General features: G+C 38.4%; 1 protein-coding gene across 1 annotated transcript in view; it reads right to left on the reverse strand.

Moving 5' to 3' along the window:
* The window catches only part of PPP2R5A (protein phosphatase 2 regulatory subunit B'alpha), a 42,141-nt gene continuing 27,672 nt past the window's right edge, over positions 1-14,469 (reverse strand). Inside the window, exons 4-13 of the mRNA XM_036379910.2 lie at positions 14,330-14,422; positions 12,282-12,412; positions 12,017-12,076; positions 10,700-10,808; positions 8,299-8,352; positions 5,198-5,248; positions 4,368-4,487; positions 4,153-4,280; positions 1,943-2,044; positions 1-1,222 (exon numbers count right to left, since the gene is read on the reverse strand). Coding sequence (XP_036235803.1) covers positions 1,090-1,222; positions 1,943-2,044; positions 4,153-4,280; positions 4,368-4,487; positions 5,198-5,248; positions 8,299-8,352; positions 10,700-10,808; positions 12,017-12,076; positions 12,282-12,412; positions 14,330-14,422 — 981 coding nt within the window. The 3' untranslated portion in view covers positions 1-1,089. The remainder of the gene's footprint in view (positions 1,223-1,942; positions 2,045-4,152; positions 4,281-4,367; positions 4,488-5,197; positions 5,249-8,298; positions 8,353-10,699; positions 10,809-12,016; positions 12,077-12,281; positions 12,413-14,329; positions 14,423-14,469) is intronic.

The following is a 14,469-nucleotide window of genomic DNA, read 5'->3' on the forward strand; positions in this document are numbered from 1 at the left end:
TACAAACATAAAGACTTTATTGAATGCTGCTCAATTCCCCAAAGATCTTTCATTACAAAATTTTTCCACACAACTGCAATTTAAGAGATTGGAATGGTACTCTGATAAAAGATGTGAAAAAATACTTGATCAAGTAAACAGACAAGACTTCTATTGTCAACTTTCCACCTTTAAACCACACTGCATTTTCTTTAAAGAAAACAAGGAGTAATTTCTTGACATTCTTCCCTCCTTACTTAAAAAAAAATATATATAGTAATGCCAATTTTGGTCTCATTCTTCAGTCCATGAAATGCTAATACTACTGCAGAAACACCCAAGATGGGTCTCTCTTGGAGACTGCAGCAGTCTGGAGGGTCCTTGGGCTGATGAGGAGCATCATTGATGGGCTCCCCAGAGGAAGCTCCATCCTCAGCTGTAGCAGGAGGAAATCCCTAACTAGCCCAGGACCCGAGAGGCAGCAGGAATGGGGGAGAGGCCCTGGCCACCCCAACCTGTTGCAGCAGATTCTCTCCCTACCCTGCCTCCTTTCTGATGTGAGCATTGTAGAAATCTAAATCTGAATCCAATCAGAATTCAAGGACAGCTCTGTATCAGAGTTCCTTTCAAAGCTGTCGGGGGCATGTACTGAGTATCTCAAGTTACTGGTAACGTACCTTGGTTTTATTTGAGAAAATACAGCATAACTAGAAGCCTTTTCTATCATCTTAACCAAAGTATGCAGCAATGTGAAAAGCACATATAAAACAAGGAAAAATGTGTATGTAGCAAACTATAACCACCTATGTGCAACACAATCAAAATTCAAGTCATAATTCTCACCACTCCCGTAATTATTTCACTCATTAAGGATGAAAACTCAGTTCTATGAAACATTGGAAGTGACAGTATATCAATAATTAGACAAATTTACAATATGTTGTGGTAATGACATCACTTAACTGCTGTATTTAAATTCAAATCTTTACATTTGCCAGAGAAAAAAATTGGCTGTTTCTATTATACTGATGAGGTTTCTTTTGCAAATCCTTATATATTTCAAAAGGGTACAAAAAAAGAATGTCTGCCGAGTGGAGGTGGTCATTTCTTTTATTTGGCACTTGTGTTGTGTGCATTGAGCACGTTGTGAGTGCTGTTCTGCTTTTCTGCCATCGCCTTCTTAAGCTTTAACTCCTCCAACCTTCTCCACAACTCTTCACGTTCCAATTCTTTCTTTTTCTCTCTGAAGAAAAGAGTGAAAGATCAATTTCAGATCTGTGTTTTAAGCACAATCTGGAGACACAGTGACTTAACTGTGACTTGCATCTACTAATTCCACTTTGAAGTTTTTCTCCAAAGCTATTTTTAGAAGCAATTACAGTTTCCTCAATTAAAAAGAGAGAATAACAAATAAGTAATGGTGAGTGGTGAAAAAGTACCTTTGCTCCAGCAAATGCAGACAATTGCTGTAGGGTGGCTTTGCACAGCTGGCTGCTGCTTTAAGGAGGTTTTTTATCACATGCACACAAATTAAGGGACTGAGAATCTTTGTGGGGGAGGAACAGAGCTACCACAAGGAGGCTGGGCAGTGGTCTCAGCTGGCCAAGGGTCCTCTGTGCCCTGTCCCCCTGACCCCAACAGTGCTGCTTTAGTAGGTCAGTAGGGTAAGCACTGGTTCTGCTGAGCTGTGAAGAATTCTCCAGCTCCATTCCCTTCAGACACCTGAGGCAGCACAGCCAGCAGCAGCTGAGAGCATTTCCCCAGCCAGGAGGGAGCACATCCCCTGCCCCTGCCCAGGCAGGAGGGGAGCTGGGGCCCTCCCATCCCCTGCCCCCGGGCACTGCCTCACTCACGGGACAGCCAGCAGCAAACAGCTCCATCAGAGCCCCACAGGAGCAAAGCAACAGCCACAATTACAGCTTGGACACATTCAGCAGTGGGAGCCTGGGAAAAGGCTCAGTACCTTTGCCTTTCTGCTTTGTACGAGCTCGTGAGTTCATCAAAGAGCTTGCCATTCATTTCCATCAGGGTTTTCAGCACGTTGTACACCAGTGCCACAATGGTTCTGAAACAGGAGCACAGCCATGAGATCTACTAAGTGACAAAATTAACTTCAGAAAACAGGCATTTGATTTCTCTTTTGGATTCCAAGCTTCTTATTCAAGATACTACTGTACGGTCCGGGAGTTCCTGAAACAAAATCCTCTCCATTTTATTAATTTACAGAGGAAATTATACTTTAGTTAAACATTTTTTGAAATGGCTATTTAATCTTAAATTCCTGACTTCTGTAATTGCACAGGATATAATTACTCATGCTGCGGCTGTACTTTAAAGCCATTCAATTATGTGAACCTTTAATAAACCAAGTTTTAACAACAACTCTGTAATACTTGAGCAATGAAATATGAGAGTCTAGAAAAATAAAACTTCTGGCTTGTAGCTTCAAGAAAGCAGCAGACAAACCACAGGCTTAGTGTGGTTTAGCACACAAAGCTCTCCTAGCAGTGTTTCTGGGCAGCAGGAGTCTTGCTAGAGAGCTAGAATCAAGAACATCAGATAATGGATTTGGGCACCTCAGTTTCCTTGAGAAACTCACCAGCTCAGCAACTGGCTGTGTGTTACATGGCTGCCTGTATTCCTGACTACCCTTCTTTCTGTGAAAGTATTCACATTTCAATAAACCATCTTAAACATTACCTCCTTTAAACCTACTCATCTTTATACAAAGAAATAAAAAACCATTAAAATTAAACATTTAAATGCCTGTCATTAAGCTTAATCACTAAGCAAAAAGCAGGTAAGTTGTCTTCTCTGTTTTCTCCCTCACTAGCAGTTCTCCACTGACTGCAAAGCTGCAGCCCTGTGACCTTGCAAAGGAGTCAAAAAAACCCCTAAGGAAATAACCAAAGAACCAGGTTTGCCTTTTCAGTGCACTCTGTCCATCATGGCACTAGGAAATCTCCCAGCTGTTCATGAGAGCCTTGTGCTCATTCCATTCAAAATGTACAGCATCCTTTGCCTGTTTATACACTTACTTTTTTAATTTGGTTTTTTTTTTTTTTGTACGCTGGCTTTCATATGGTTTGAGGCCAAAAGCTTATTTGATGTTTTGGTTTTCTGAGAGGAAAAGTTGGATTTTGAGCAAGAACTTGAGTCCATATCAGACAACCAGATGGATAAAAGCATCTTTTGCTGCCCTCCAAAAGAGATTAGAATCAAAGGATTAGACTTTCTTCCCCAAACTTCCTTGTCCTCAAGGAGGCAATTATCCTGTGTCTTCTACTTCCTTCATAAAGGGCAACTTCTGCCTGCAGATAGGGAAAGAGGGACATCCTCCAAATTTGTTGAGGTCCCAAATACATTGATGGTCCAAGGACTATTCCCCCAAGTTTATATTCAGTCTCAGCTGCTGTGTTTGCAGCTAGACACAGCATCTAGATAAACCCAGAATAACTGCAAAGCCTCCAAGGGCTTAAAACAGGACTTGTGTTTTACTGCAGGGCTGTGGGAGGCTCCTGCTCACCCTGGCTTTTGCCTGTACAAGCTTTATATTCTGCACACTAACTTGCAACTTAATTCAGGGTGCTGGCACCAGCAAGCTTTGCTTTGCAGTATTTCAATACCATTACTGCTTCTTTCAAACACAGGAATACCAATATTTAACTTGTGGCACTAAATATAAAGTGAAGTAGTCACTCATTCCTCAGTCCTACCACCCTTTACAAGGGTTGCTATTCTCTGATAGGATCTTTTCCTCTTCTCATCTCACTGATCAGCAATAAACACTTGGGAAGACACAGACAGCTGTATTCATCTGAAGTATTAACAGACAGCAAAGCATAAACAGAAGCAACCCTTGGAAATGGTTTTGGCCTAAGTAGCATTAATTTGCATTTTGAACTAACACAAAGGATCAGATGTGGTTACAATATAGAGATCATCATCCATGTATTCCCACACTTTTTCAATAAATTTCAGGTTTCCATCATAACAGTGCAGAACAGTGAAAGAACAACACAGCTGAAAGTGACACTTGATTTAACACCCAGAATGTCATGGATTTCATCTGATTTAAGTAAAAATGAAGTCACATTTACAAGCTCCCAATCCAAACCTGAAAGAGGGGACAATTTATTTACGGTGCTACAGATAAAGTGAAGTGTTACATACGGATTCCAGTGTTCTTTGGAGATCTTGTACAAACTGCCAAACATAATTGGTAGAATTTTATCAATGTTCTCCTCAATCAGGCTAAGAATATATTCATTATTCCAGAAGTACAAAGCTCTTTCTGCAACCTGAAACACAAAATTAAGGGTTCATAACAACCATAAAATAAGTTACCACAAGGTTTGCTTGGGATTTTTTATACTTATTTTATTTACCTGAAAATGTGAACTTGACACACTCTTGGATATTTGCTTAAATAAAGGCTCTTCTATTTTTTTGAATTGTGTTGGTTCTATAACATCTAAGATTTCTTCAATTTCACCTAGAAACATTACCTGTTAGTTTAGAAAGAAAAAAAAGGATAAGAATGTTTCATATCACCACTGTAAACAGACGCACACAAAATACAGCTTATCCATTAATTATAAATCCTGCAAAGAACACTGTTTTTCATTACAAGGCATTTGGACATTCACAGGGTTTTTTTGCAGCCTAAAAGAAATCAATCATGACTCTCATCTAACAGGTTACAGCTCTCCTCTTGGACTTCTTTTGTGTAAATACTGAATAATTCACCAAACTGCTTCTGCAGAAAATGGGATTTTACAGTTACAAAATAAAAAAAATTAGGGCATCTTATTTCAAGAATGGTTGCAGAGATTATCAGAGATCACCAAAGTAGCTTTTAAAGTGATAAGCAGTTAATTCCCATATAAAATTGCAACCAGCAGAACTCTGTGTAGCTGGCACAGAAGAATTTGTCACCAATTGCAGAAAAAGAGACAACAGTGTTAAGGGACCCACTTTTAAAGAGTTGTTGGGGATGGATTCTGGTGGGACAAATCAAACTCCTGGTTTTTCAGCTCATTTTAACTACATAGAGGAAACCAGACTGCATCACATGACAAGGGTGAGTGCCTCAAGAAGCTTCAAGAACTGCAAGTTTTCTGCAAGATCTCTTGAAGAGCATGGCAGAGAGGTTTGTGAATCTGCCCCACGAGATTTCACATCACAGCAGACACCAGAAATGAGACACAAAACCAACCTCTTTCTGACTGCATGTTTTTGGCCAAAATTTGAGCAATCCTCTGATTACCTGTATGAAAAATACAAACATGTTAAAGCAGGACAAGTTTCTACTACATACTAGATAAGAAAAAAAAAGTACTGGTTTGCTTTTCTTTATTCAGAGGTTCAATGAAAACTGAATAAACATCATTTAAATGTTTGTCTTGTTTAGGTTATCAGAATAGCTCAGACCCCTATTGCTTTGTGTGCCTGTGATTATCCATTCACACTCTGCCCCCAACCCAGTACTCACATGAATTGACAGGATGCTGATCACATCAAAGCATCACAAAGTGAAGTTAAACTCCCTGTAGCTAAATCTCACAGAATATTTTTTTTTGTCTTCTACTCATCCATACTTTGGAGAGCACCTGCCTTGGCATCAAAGGTTTGAAGCTTGAGAGGAAACAATAAATGCTGACAGGGCTCTAGAGAGGAGCCATGGCCTCCAACTCTTCCTTTTCTCTGCCACAATTTGACATGTTAGACTGGAAACTCAAGTAAGAAAGATGTGAACTTACAGAGAAAATGTATTCTAGTATCTACATTTGAAACTACCTTACAAAAGACTGGAAAAACAAAACCTTTGGGAAAATTAATAGGAAAGTACAGCCCCCAAGAGGAATGGAGGGAATACAGCAAAGAAAGGCTGGAGGCATTTTTCCTAGAAATAAACATCTCACATGGCATCTAAATTACAAAATGAATTCTGGCTTTAAAAAAAAGTAAAAAAAACCTGCAACTATATTCCAGAAGCAGAAACATTCTCAGAGCCTTATAAACTTTCATTCTGAAGAAAGGACTTCTACTTTGTATGATACAACAGCACCTAACTGATCATATCCAAAGGGAAAACTTTCTCAATTATTTAAATACCTTCCATATTTGCTTTTGTCATGTTGATGTTTTTTTCCTTCAGCTTTCCAGCTGGCTGCTTTATTAAAAACAACATGGACTATCAAAAGTGGCTTTCCAGAGAAAAAAAGTTAGTAAGACTAAAGTGCACTTCCCAGCACAAATTACTGCAAGAATTTTAAAATATATTTTGCTTAAGAAGAGACCCATATTCCCAACTTGATAAAGAAATAACATGTTCTGAGTGTAACAGTGCACACCTCAACAAGACACCTATTCCTTGCTCCTCCTTGGAGCATCAGTTTCCAGCTTGACTGTGCCTTTATATTAAAAAGCTGATACCTGCACAGGTATATGTTCATGGATTGCTGCTTTCACTCCACAAGATCAATATTCTTCCCTGAGCCACAGGATTCCCATGAAGTGGGTACAACTGTAGGCACCCGCTGGAAAACTGAACTCATGTACAAGGACTGCACATTTAGCCTGATTTCCTCCATGTAAAGGCCATTGCACTCAGCAGGGTTAGGTAACAAACCCCTCTTGTCAGCTCTGCAAACATCAGGACTGACCTGAGGCAGACTACCAGAGCTACAAGAGCTTGGATTGAATGTCCTCCAAATTGACCCTGAGTGACAATCCCTGCCAGAAAAATAACAGTAAGGTATGTGTGAAGACAGCCTTCTGATGGAGTTCTTAAAATATTACTTGACCTAAAGCCAAGAAAAATTTCCAATGCTATCTCATCAGTTGACCCAAATTTTAACATTTACTTTTCAAGCATTTCAGAAAGTTTCTTAAAGCTCCACTTCTTATCTTACTGACTTTAATTCCTTTATAAAACAACTTTTACTACACACCAGAGTTACAACCAAGGCAGTGACTCTGCAGTGAGTTCTTGTGTCTTCTCCAGCCTGAATTCACCTTTAACTGATCGAGAAGCAGCCACAATTATATAGACCACAGTCCAGATGAGGCTCAGAACTGCCCTGTGGCACTGCTCCAAAGCCCTGCCTTCTTCACAGCAGTTTGGGCTTGGATCCTGCCCCACACTTGTGTAAATTTGTGTCAGGAAGTTCTGACCTTGTCACGTTGTCACTTCACTCAATCTTGCAGGTTTTTATGTAACACTCCACATTTTCTGCTCACATGTCAGCTTTAACTGTCAAAATGCCTGGGTTGCTTCCTCACTTGGCTTAAGGAATACAGGTTACACAATTCCCTTCTCCTCTCCCTATCCCACAGAATAAACTAACTGACCAGTGTGCCTGGGAACACTGCAGCACAGGGGGGGAAAGATGCTTCAAGCACACAAGGCAAATCCATAGACACGAATAACTGGTCAGCTGAAATGGCTGTGCAGAAAACAAGCTTCCTGAAAGGGCACTCAGTCAAGATCAATGTTGTTTTCCCAAAGCTGTTTATCCTTTTTTTTTTTCACAGAAGAAAATTTAGGTCTTGCATAAGCTCTTCATTTTACTGTCACAAAAGGGGTATAAGTATTTAAATACCAACATAGCCCTGATGGAGATATTCCTGATTGTCCAACTAAAAGCAGTTTCTTTTATAGCTGGCCTGACATCACTCTGTGTCCTCAGGAGCTGCTGCACTGCCCTGAGCCTCTGCTCTCCATGGGCCCTGCCAAAGCCTGAGCACAAACCCTTTCTAGCTGAGCTGTCAATATGTGTCACAGGAGACTCACTCTGGCAAAAGGCACAGATGCCTCAAGCACCTGAGTTTTGGCTGCCAAGAGGCACCCCAGGAACTGAAGAGGACAGACAGAAACACCACATTTGGAATTTCAGAGTTCTTTCTGTCTAAATGAAGTGCTGTTATTCTTTCCATCTTTTATTTCGGGATTGTTTATTCCCTAAAATATTTCAACTTCCATGCACTGGCTAAGCACAAGCAATCTGTACCAAAACCACTGAAATTTTAGTTTTTATGAGGAGAGAATACAGTCATGACATGCTTTCTAATTTGGGGTAGTTTGGTTGATACCAGAAGTTCAAACTTATAGTTAAATCTGTGCTCTACCATGGCTCTATCTTTCAAACTCAGAATTTTCTTAGCTATTCTAGATTTCATTTCCACCCCCAAAAAAATTCCTACATCTCCATCTTTAATCAGGATAACACAGCACTGCTGCACAATTCAAAAGGTTACACTGCAATATTTAATTGAAATTAAAAATAGAAAGATATTCGACTGAAAAACACTTACAGGCTCTGTTAAAGTTGTGTCTTTTTCCAGGAACTGTACAACACAATAGGCAAGCTGGAATGTAAGTCATATGGTTATTTAGTTTAAGCAGACACTGTTTGGACATTGCAGCACTACTGAATAGCACCACTTCTAATGGAAGCACTTCAGATCATGGGGGGAACCCAACCCAAGACACCCCTACACAGCCAGTTCATATTAGTCCAAACTAAACAAAACAGCAATTAAAGCAGCAAGATATACAGGCCTGCTCTATCTTAAAAAAAACTTCCTGCATACCAAAAATCATCTTTTCTTTTCAACCTAGAAAATTATTTTTAAGCTTGGCAGATATTTCCCTAACTCAGATCCCATATCCAAACAGATTTTTCTTAACATCAACTCCTGTATTAACAATACAAAGCTATCACTTTCAAACATCTATTTTGGGGTAAAAAAGGCCACACATCCAGTGAAAACCAAGTTGTGACAGAGGTTTGACTGAGCACACATTGCACATTGCTCAGGTGACATCTAGAGCACACAGCATCCAGGGGTAAGATTACAAGTGAAAGAATTTGAACATATTCCAAGGCCAAAAGAGATGAGGCAGCTGTTGCCCAGCTGAGTGTCCTGTCCTTTGCAGCAAGGGCCAACAAGTGCCTGGGGAAAGGTGGAAGGAATGGGGAGGCATAATGTGATCAAGGCACCAGCACTGCTCTCCCAGCCTCTCCTGCTTTCGTGTGGGGCCTGCTCAGGCCAAGGATATTTAATGTTACATAACTACTTACAGTTTAATTACTGAGCACACAGTTGAGCAAGTAAACAACCATCCCATGCAGAAAACATACAATAATGCTATTACTGAACTAGTTACAATCTTTCTTAGATTCCATTAAGACTGATTTTAAAAAGTCCCATTATTTCACAATATAAAGCAAACACAAAATTATGTGATAGGCATTACATTTCAATACTCAGGATGCTTGAATTTAAGCAGCACCTTTCTTTTTTTTTTTATTACGCCAAAGCAGATAATTACAATGCTGTAATTGCAACAGGTCTAATTTCTTTCTTTTGCCCTTAGGCTACTGATGCATTTGTATAGACTCAAAAAATAATAAATGTCACACATTAATCTCCCAAATCCCATTTTTATGTGTATATTCAGTACAGTAATGCTTTACTGCTCAAAGACACAAAGACTCAAGCTTAGTTCATCTTCAAGGCTTTAACTTTTAAGGGAAGGCTCTACTTTACTCAGCAACAAAGCAACCAGGCCACTTGGGATTGCAAAGCAGATTTAGCACCAGCTTAGCTCTTTGGGATAAAATGAAACACACAGTGCTGTGTGTGCACCTGGCACCAGTGTTTTATGAAGGGACAGAAGAGTGGCCTGGTCAGCAGGAAAAATGTGACTTTCAGGTACAGCTGAATTAATAGGGCCCTTTCAGTAGCCATGAGCTGGATTAAATGTACCCCAGAAAAAAGAGGAGTTTGCTGCACTGATCTGTCAGTGAGAACACCTCTGGGAGGTGACCGGGCCCTTTCATTTCACTGACTCATTTCATGGAGCAGCAAGGCAGGAAATCACAAAGACAAGTGATTTGCTTAATTTAAAACTTCATATGAGAATTAGGAATTGAGTGAGCTCTTCACTTGATCCTGTTTGTAGGCTATATAGTCACAATGACTTCAATTAGAAAACCGTTTTCTTGTATCTTCAGTCTGTATTAGTGAGCTAAGTTAAAAATCAAGTTTTAATTAGCCACAACAGAATTACTTCCAAGTTTACATCAACCATATTCAATACTTGAAGTGCCATATGTCTGGAGAGGATACAGATTATTCCTCAAATGAAATGCTGAATGTCTGTGGCAAGTATAAGAATCAAAGTCAGCTGAAGAACTGCAGCATTCTGACAGCGTGTCATGGATCTACGTAATTCCTGCCTGATCCAGAGAGCTACTGTGCACTTCTGCTATTTATAAATGGAAACAACATTCTCCCTCCCACCCCATCACTGGTGCAGCTTTAGAAAGAAAAAAACACTTCTGAAATAAATACCTGGCCATACCCAAGGGTCCTTTACACGCAGCATTTAAGTTACAGAAAGGAAATGACAACAGCACAAGGCCCTGGGATTAAATGAAGATTAAAGTGTGACAAAACTACAAATAAAAAAGCTTCCAACTTCAGCTGATATGTTTTTGATTCACTGGTACATTCTTTCACTTGTAATATATGCCAAATATTACCTCAAGATTCACATTTAGATAGAAGATCTGGAAGACTTTTTCTAGAAGTGACTGAATTGGTAAATATTCTGGAATATTGATATTATAACACATAGTGCTGTAAATTTCATTTCAAATGTAAATACAAAAACCCCACCACTCTTAAAAAATAGGCAAAAGCTTACCTGTGCATGAAACAAAGCTAATCCCTTTGCAGTATGCATGGGAATCAGAACTTTCATAAGGAACTGTTTGTGTTCTGCTTTCAGTGGCAGTGCAAAACCATTGATAATACTGAAAACATGAATAAGCAGGATTTATTTTTATTAAAAAAATAATTTTTTTCCTAGCAAGTCAAGAATTTCTGTAAGTTCAACTGAAACTCCATTTCTGATTCAGTTTTTAAACCTGATTATTTTGAAGCCATAAAATAGCTCAACATGTGCACAACCTTTGAAATGCTGGTATAATGAGAGTTTAGACTCTTGGTAAGGAATAGCAGAGAACCATACTAGAAGTTGAATAATACCCATTAGATGAGCTTAAGTATTTTTATCATCCATTAAATAAAATCATCTACAGAAAGTCCTGTTGTCTAATTGCAAAGCTTAGACAGATGTATCAGGAAGCTGATCCATCTCACCCACCATCACTAGCAACATGCAGAGAAAAAAGACTATGCAGTTTTAATAGTGCACTTTAAGCACTTGTTTTGAGATTGTTGAACAACCTTTCCCTTCAAAAACTAAGTTTAAAAGTTATCTCATTGATTCTGTCCTCTTATATTTAAGAGTTGATGAGCTATAGATCAGACAGAAGTCCTTCAGGAAAAGGTTAGTTTCTCTTGCCCCTTACATTTCAGGAAAATCTGAGAAAATAATGGGATCCCTATCACTTGATTTTTCATGAAAATTTGTTCCACAATAGCTTCATCATATTTGTATTTTCAGTTAGATCAATAATACAATTTTCTCCTGTGAAATGCGTGACAGTTTTGGAAAGACAGTAAAAAGAACTACCAGAGAAAAACTTTCAAAGTTAAATTGAAGTTAGTGAAATAACATTCTAAAAAATGGTAACTAAAAACCCCTAGCACTTACAAGGCTTTCCTGAAAAGAACTGAAGGAAAACCAGCCTGCTGAAGATTAAAACATTTCATTCAGCACAAGGGCAAAAGTTAACATTCATTTTTTGAATCAAAGAACAAGTCATCCATCAGGCAGAAGATAAGCAAGAGTAGATAGGTCTGACAAACAAGGACCCTTGAGAAACATTTTTTGCCTGTCATCTTTAAAACTTGCACTGAAAAAAAGAGTTATTTATTCTGTGTCCTAATTTGATATTCATGTGGTAACCCAGACAGTATTAGATTATCAGTGACTGCACTTCATCACTTGTTACTGTAATAATTCTCTTCCCCCCTTCTCCATTCCCAAAGCACAAAAGCTGAAGCAAACATTCACAATAATGTTTTATATTTTTCTGTGTGAAATCAAACTTACCTTCCTAATATCTCAAGGAGTTCAGCAACACCATTGAAGTGCTCTGTTTCATATATAAACCTGTTACCAAAAAAGACAACCATCAAAATTTGCCATAGAGGCTCAGAGATTCCAAAGAAATAACTTTTAACTAAGCTTCAAATATTTGAAAGCAAGACACAGACCAAACACAAGTCTTTCATTTCAAGAATAAATCACTGCAGACCCAGACTGTGAAGGCAAGATAAAATATTCCTCAATCTAGTCACACACAAACACAGCATACCTGAGGAAAATGTTGTTGATCTGTTTCCTGATGAATGCTCTTAAACCGAGGAATTTTCCATAAATTCTATGAAGAACTGTCTTCAGGAAATCACGTTCTCGTGGGTCTTCACTGTCAAAGAGCTCCAACAACTTTAAAAATTAAATAGAAATGTATTACTTTTGAAAGACTTAAGGTTTTGTTTGGTTAATACCTGATTTGAACTTTCTCTTTAATTTACATGTTTACATTAGGAAAAAATAGAATCAGTTTAACTGGACATTTTGTTTAGATGTCAATAGTAGATTTTCAAAATTACATTTTTAATAAAGTTGATTTTTCCTAATAAAGTCATCAACTTCAATCCTTTTCTGTGTACAACAGACACTGAAGTCATTTCAGTAACTATTATACTATCAAAATAAAAATGCAATTGCAAACACAAGATTATCAAACTGTAGGTAAGTTGTTTACACTTGTTATTTAAGAAACCAGAATTAATCAAATCCATATCCTATATTTACAATTTTGTAATTAAAATCCTTTACTGCTTATCTCAAAACTTGTGTCTTGACGGTCAAGTAAAAGCATTCCTATACAAGAAATTTTGCAATTAAGGAGAGGGCTATAGAATAAGCACAAGATATGTAATTACAAACCAATTCCCCATTGATACAGACTAAATGCTGCAGGAGATAACAAAACTTTCCACAAACTTTTATCTTGTAGAAAGTCTTCCAAGGATACAGAGAAGACCATGCTCACTCCAAGACATTAAAAATACTCAAATCATGTTACAGACCATAATTTTTGTTGGTTTTTTTAACCCTGCATGGCCAAGCAACAGCATATTTAGAAAAGTTAGCCGCCTTGAGCAAGTCAGTAGCAGCTCAAGCAGAGTCTCCTGCTCAGGTCTGAGCTTAGGTATGTCTGTACCAAGCAGCACAAGGGACTGGAAGCAGCTGTTCAGGAACTTGGTTCAGGCTCATTTCAATTTTATATTTAGCAGGAATTTCTCAGGGTCACTACTCCACGTTTTTTCCCATATATAGCTAGCTGTTGGTGGCATTGTCTCTATCTTGTACTCTAGAGAAAGATCAAGTGAAATGTCAGGAACAAACTCTGCAATGCTGCTCTCAAGGACCACAGGTCAGTTTGTAAAGTGGACACCCATAGCAAATAGCTCACCAGCAGCCTCAGGCTTAAAGTTTGTGTGTAAGTTGAATAAAACTGAGAAGAAAACACATATACAAGAACAGCAGAACCAATTAAGTGGAAATAAAATGAAGGTAGGGAGGGCAAGCATCCATCTTGTGGTTTTACTTTTCCTTGCTGTATTGTGATGGCCTGCCAGCACTCACTCTTCAGGGACTGAGCAAACAAGTATTTTGACAAACAAAATTTGGCAAACACACATTTCAACACAGTGAAAAAATCCTCACTGAATTCGCCTCGAACCAAAAATTGTTACTGCATTCTACACTGTAATTTTCTAAGAAGTTATATTTAATATGAAATCTCACTTCATTTTCTTGCTCATAGTTGCTTTGCATGGTAAAGCATGACTGTCCTAAATAATTTCTTACTTGATTTTCCTTCTGTGGTTAATACACAGTAGTAAAGAGAATTAAACTATCTAGGCACAAGTCAAGAGGTGTTGAAACACATTTCATGTACAATAAGAGCATGAACTTTTTACAAGAAAAAAGCTTGCTGTAAGTTTTCCCGTGGTAAAAAAATTTTAAAAACAATCATAGAAGGATTACAAAAATATAATTACCACATTGTTGATTTGGCTGGAATTAAGTTACAAACCATGAAAAACAGAACTTACAAATCCCAAATATCTTGCATTGCAAAGCACTGAGGTTGATATCTAAAAACTAAGTGTTCCTGAATTTACTAAATACATATAGCCCCTGTGGTATGATGTGCTGTTTATTTAGTGTTTGGCACCAAACCACTGCTGCAACAACTGAAATTTACCCTGTGTCAGCAGGAAAGCTGATCATTTAAGCTCTAGAGGTGATCTTTAAATGCCACTTTCAACTTTCCCAGTCCCCCCTTACCTGCTGTACAAATCTCTGGTCAATGTATCGCTTCGCAATGCTGGGCTGAAAATCCGGGCTCTCCAAAAACCTCAGGAAAAACTCATAGACCAACTACAAACATGGAAATGAAAATTCCAGTTAGTAAGTACACCACAACA

This window comes from Molothrus ater, chromosome 3, assembly GCF_012460135.2.
Source record: "Molothrus ater isolate BHLD 08-10-18 breed brown headed cowbird chromosome 3, BPBGC_Mater_1.1, whole genome shotgun sequence".
NCBI lineage: Eukaryota > Metazoa > Chordata > Aves > Passeriformes > Icteridae > Molothrus > Molothrus ater.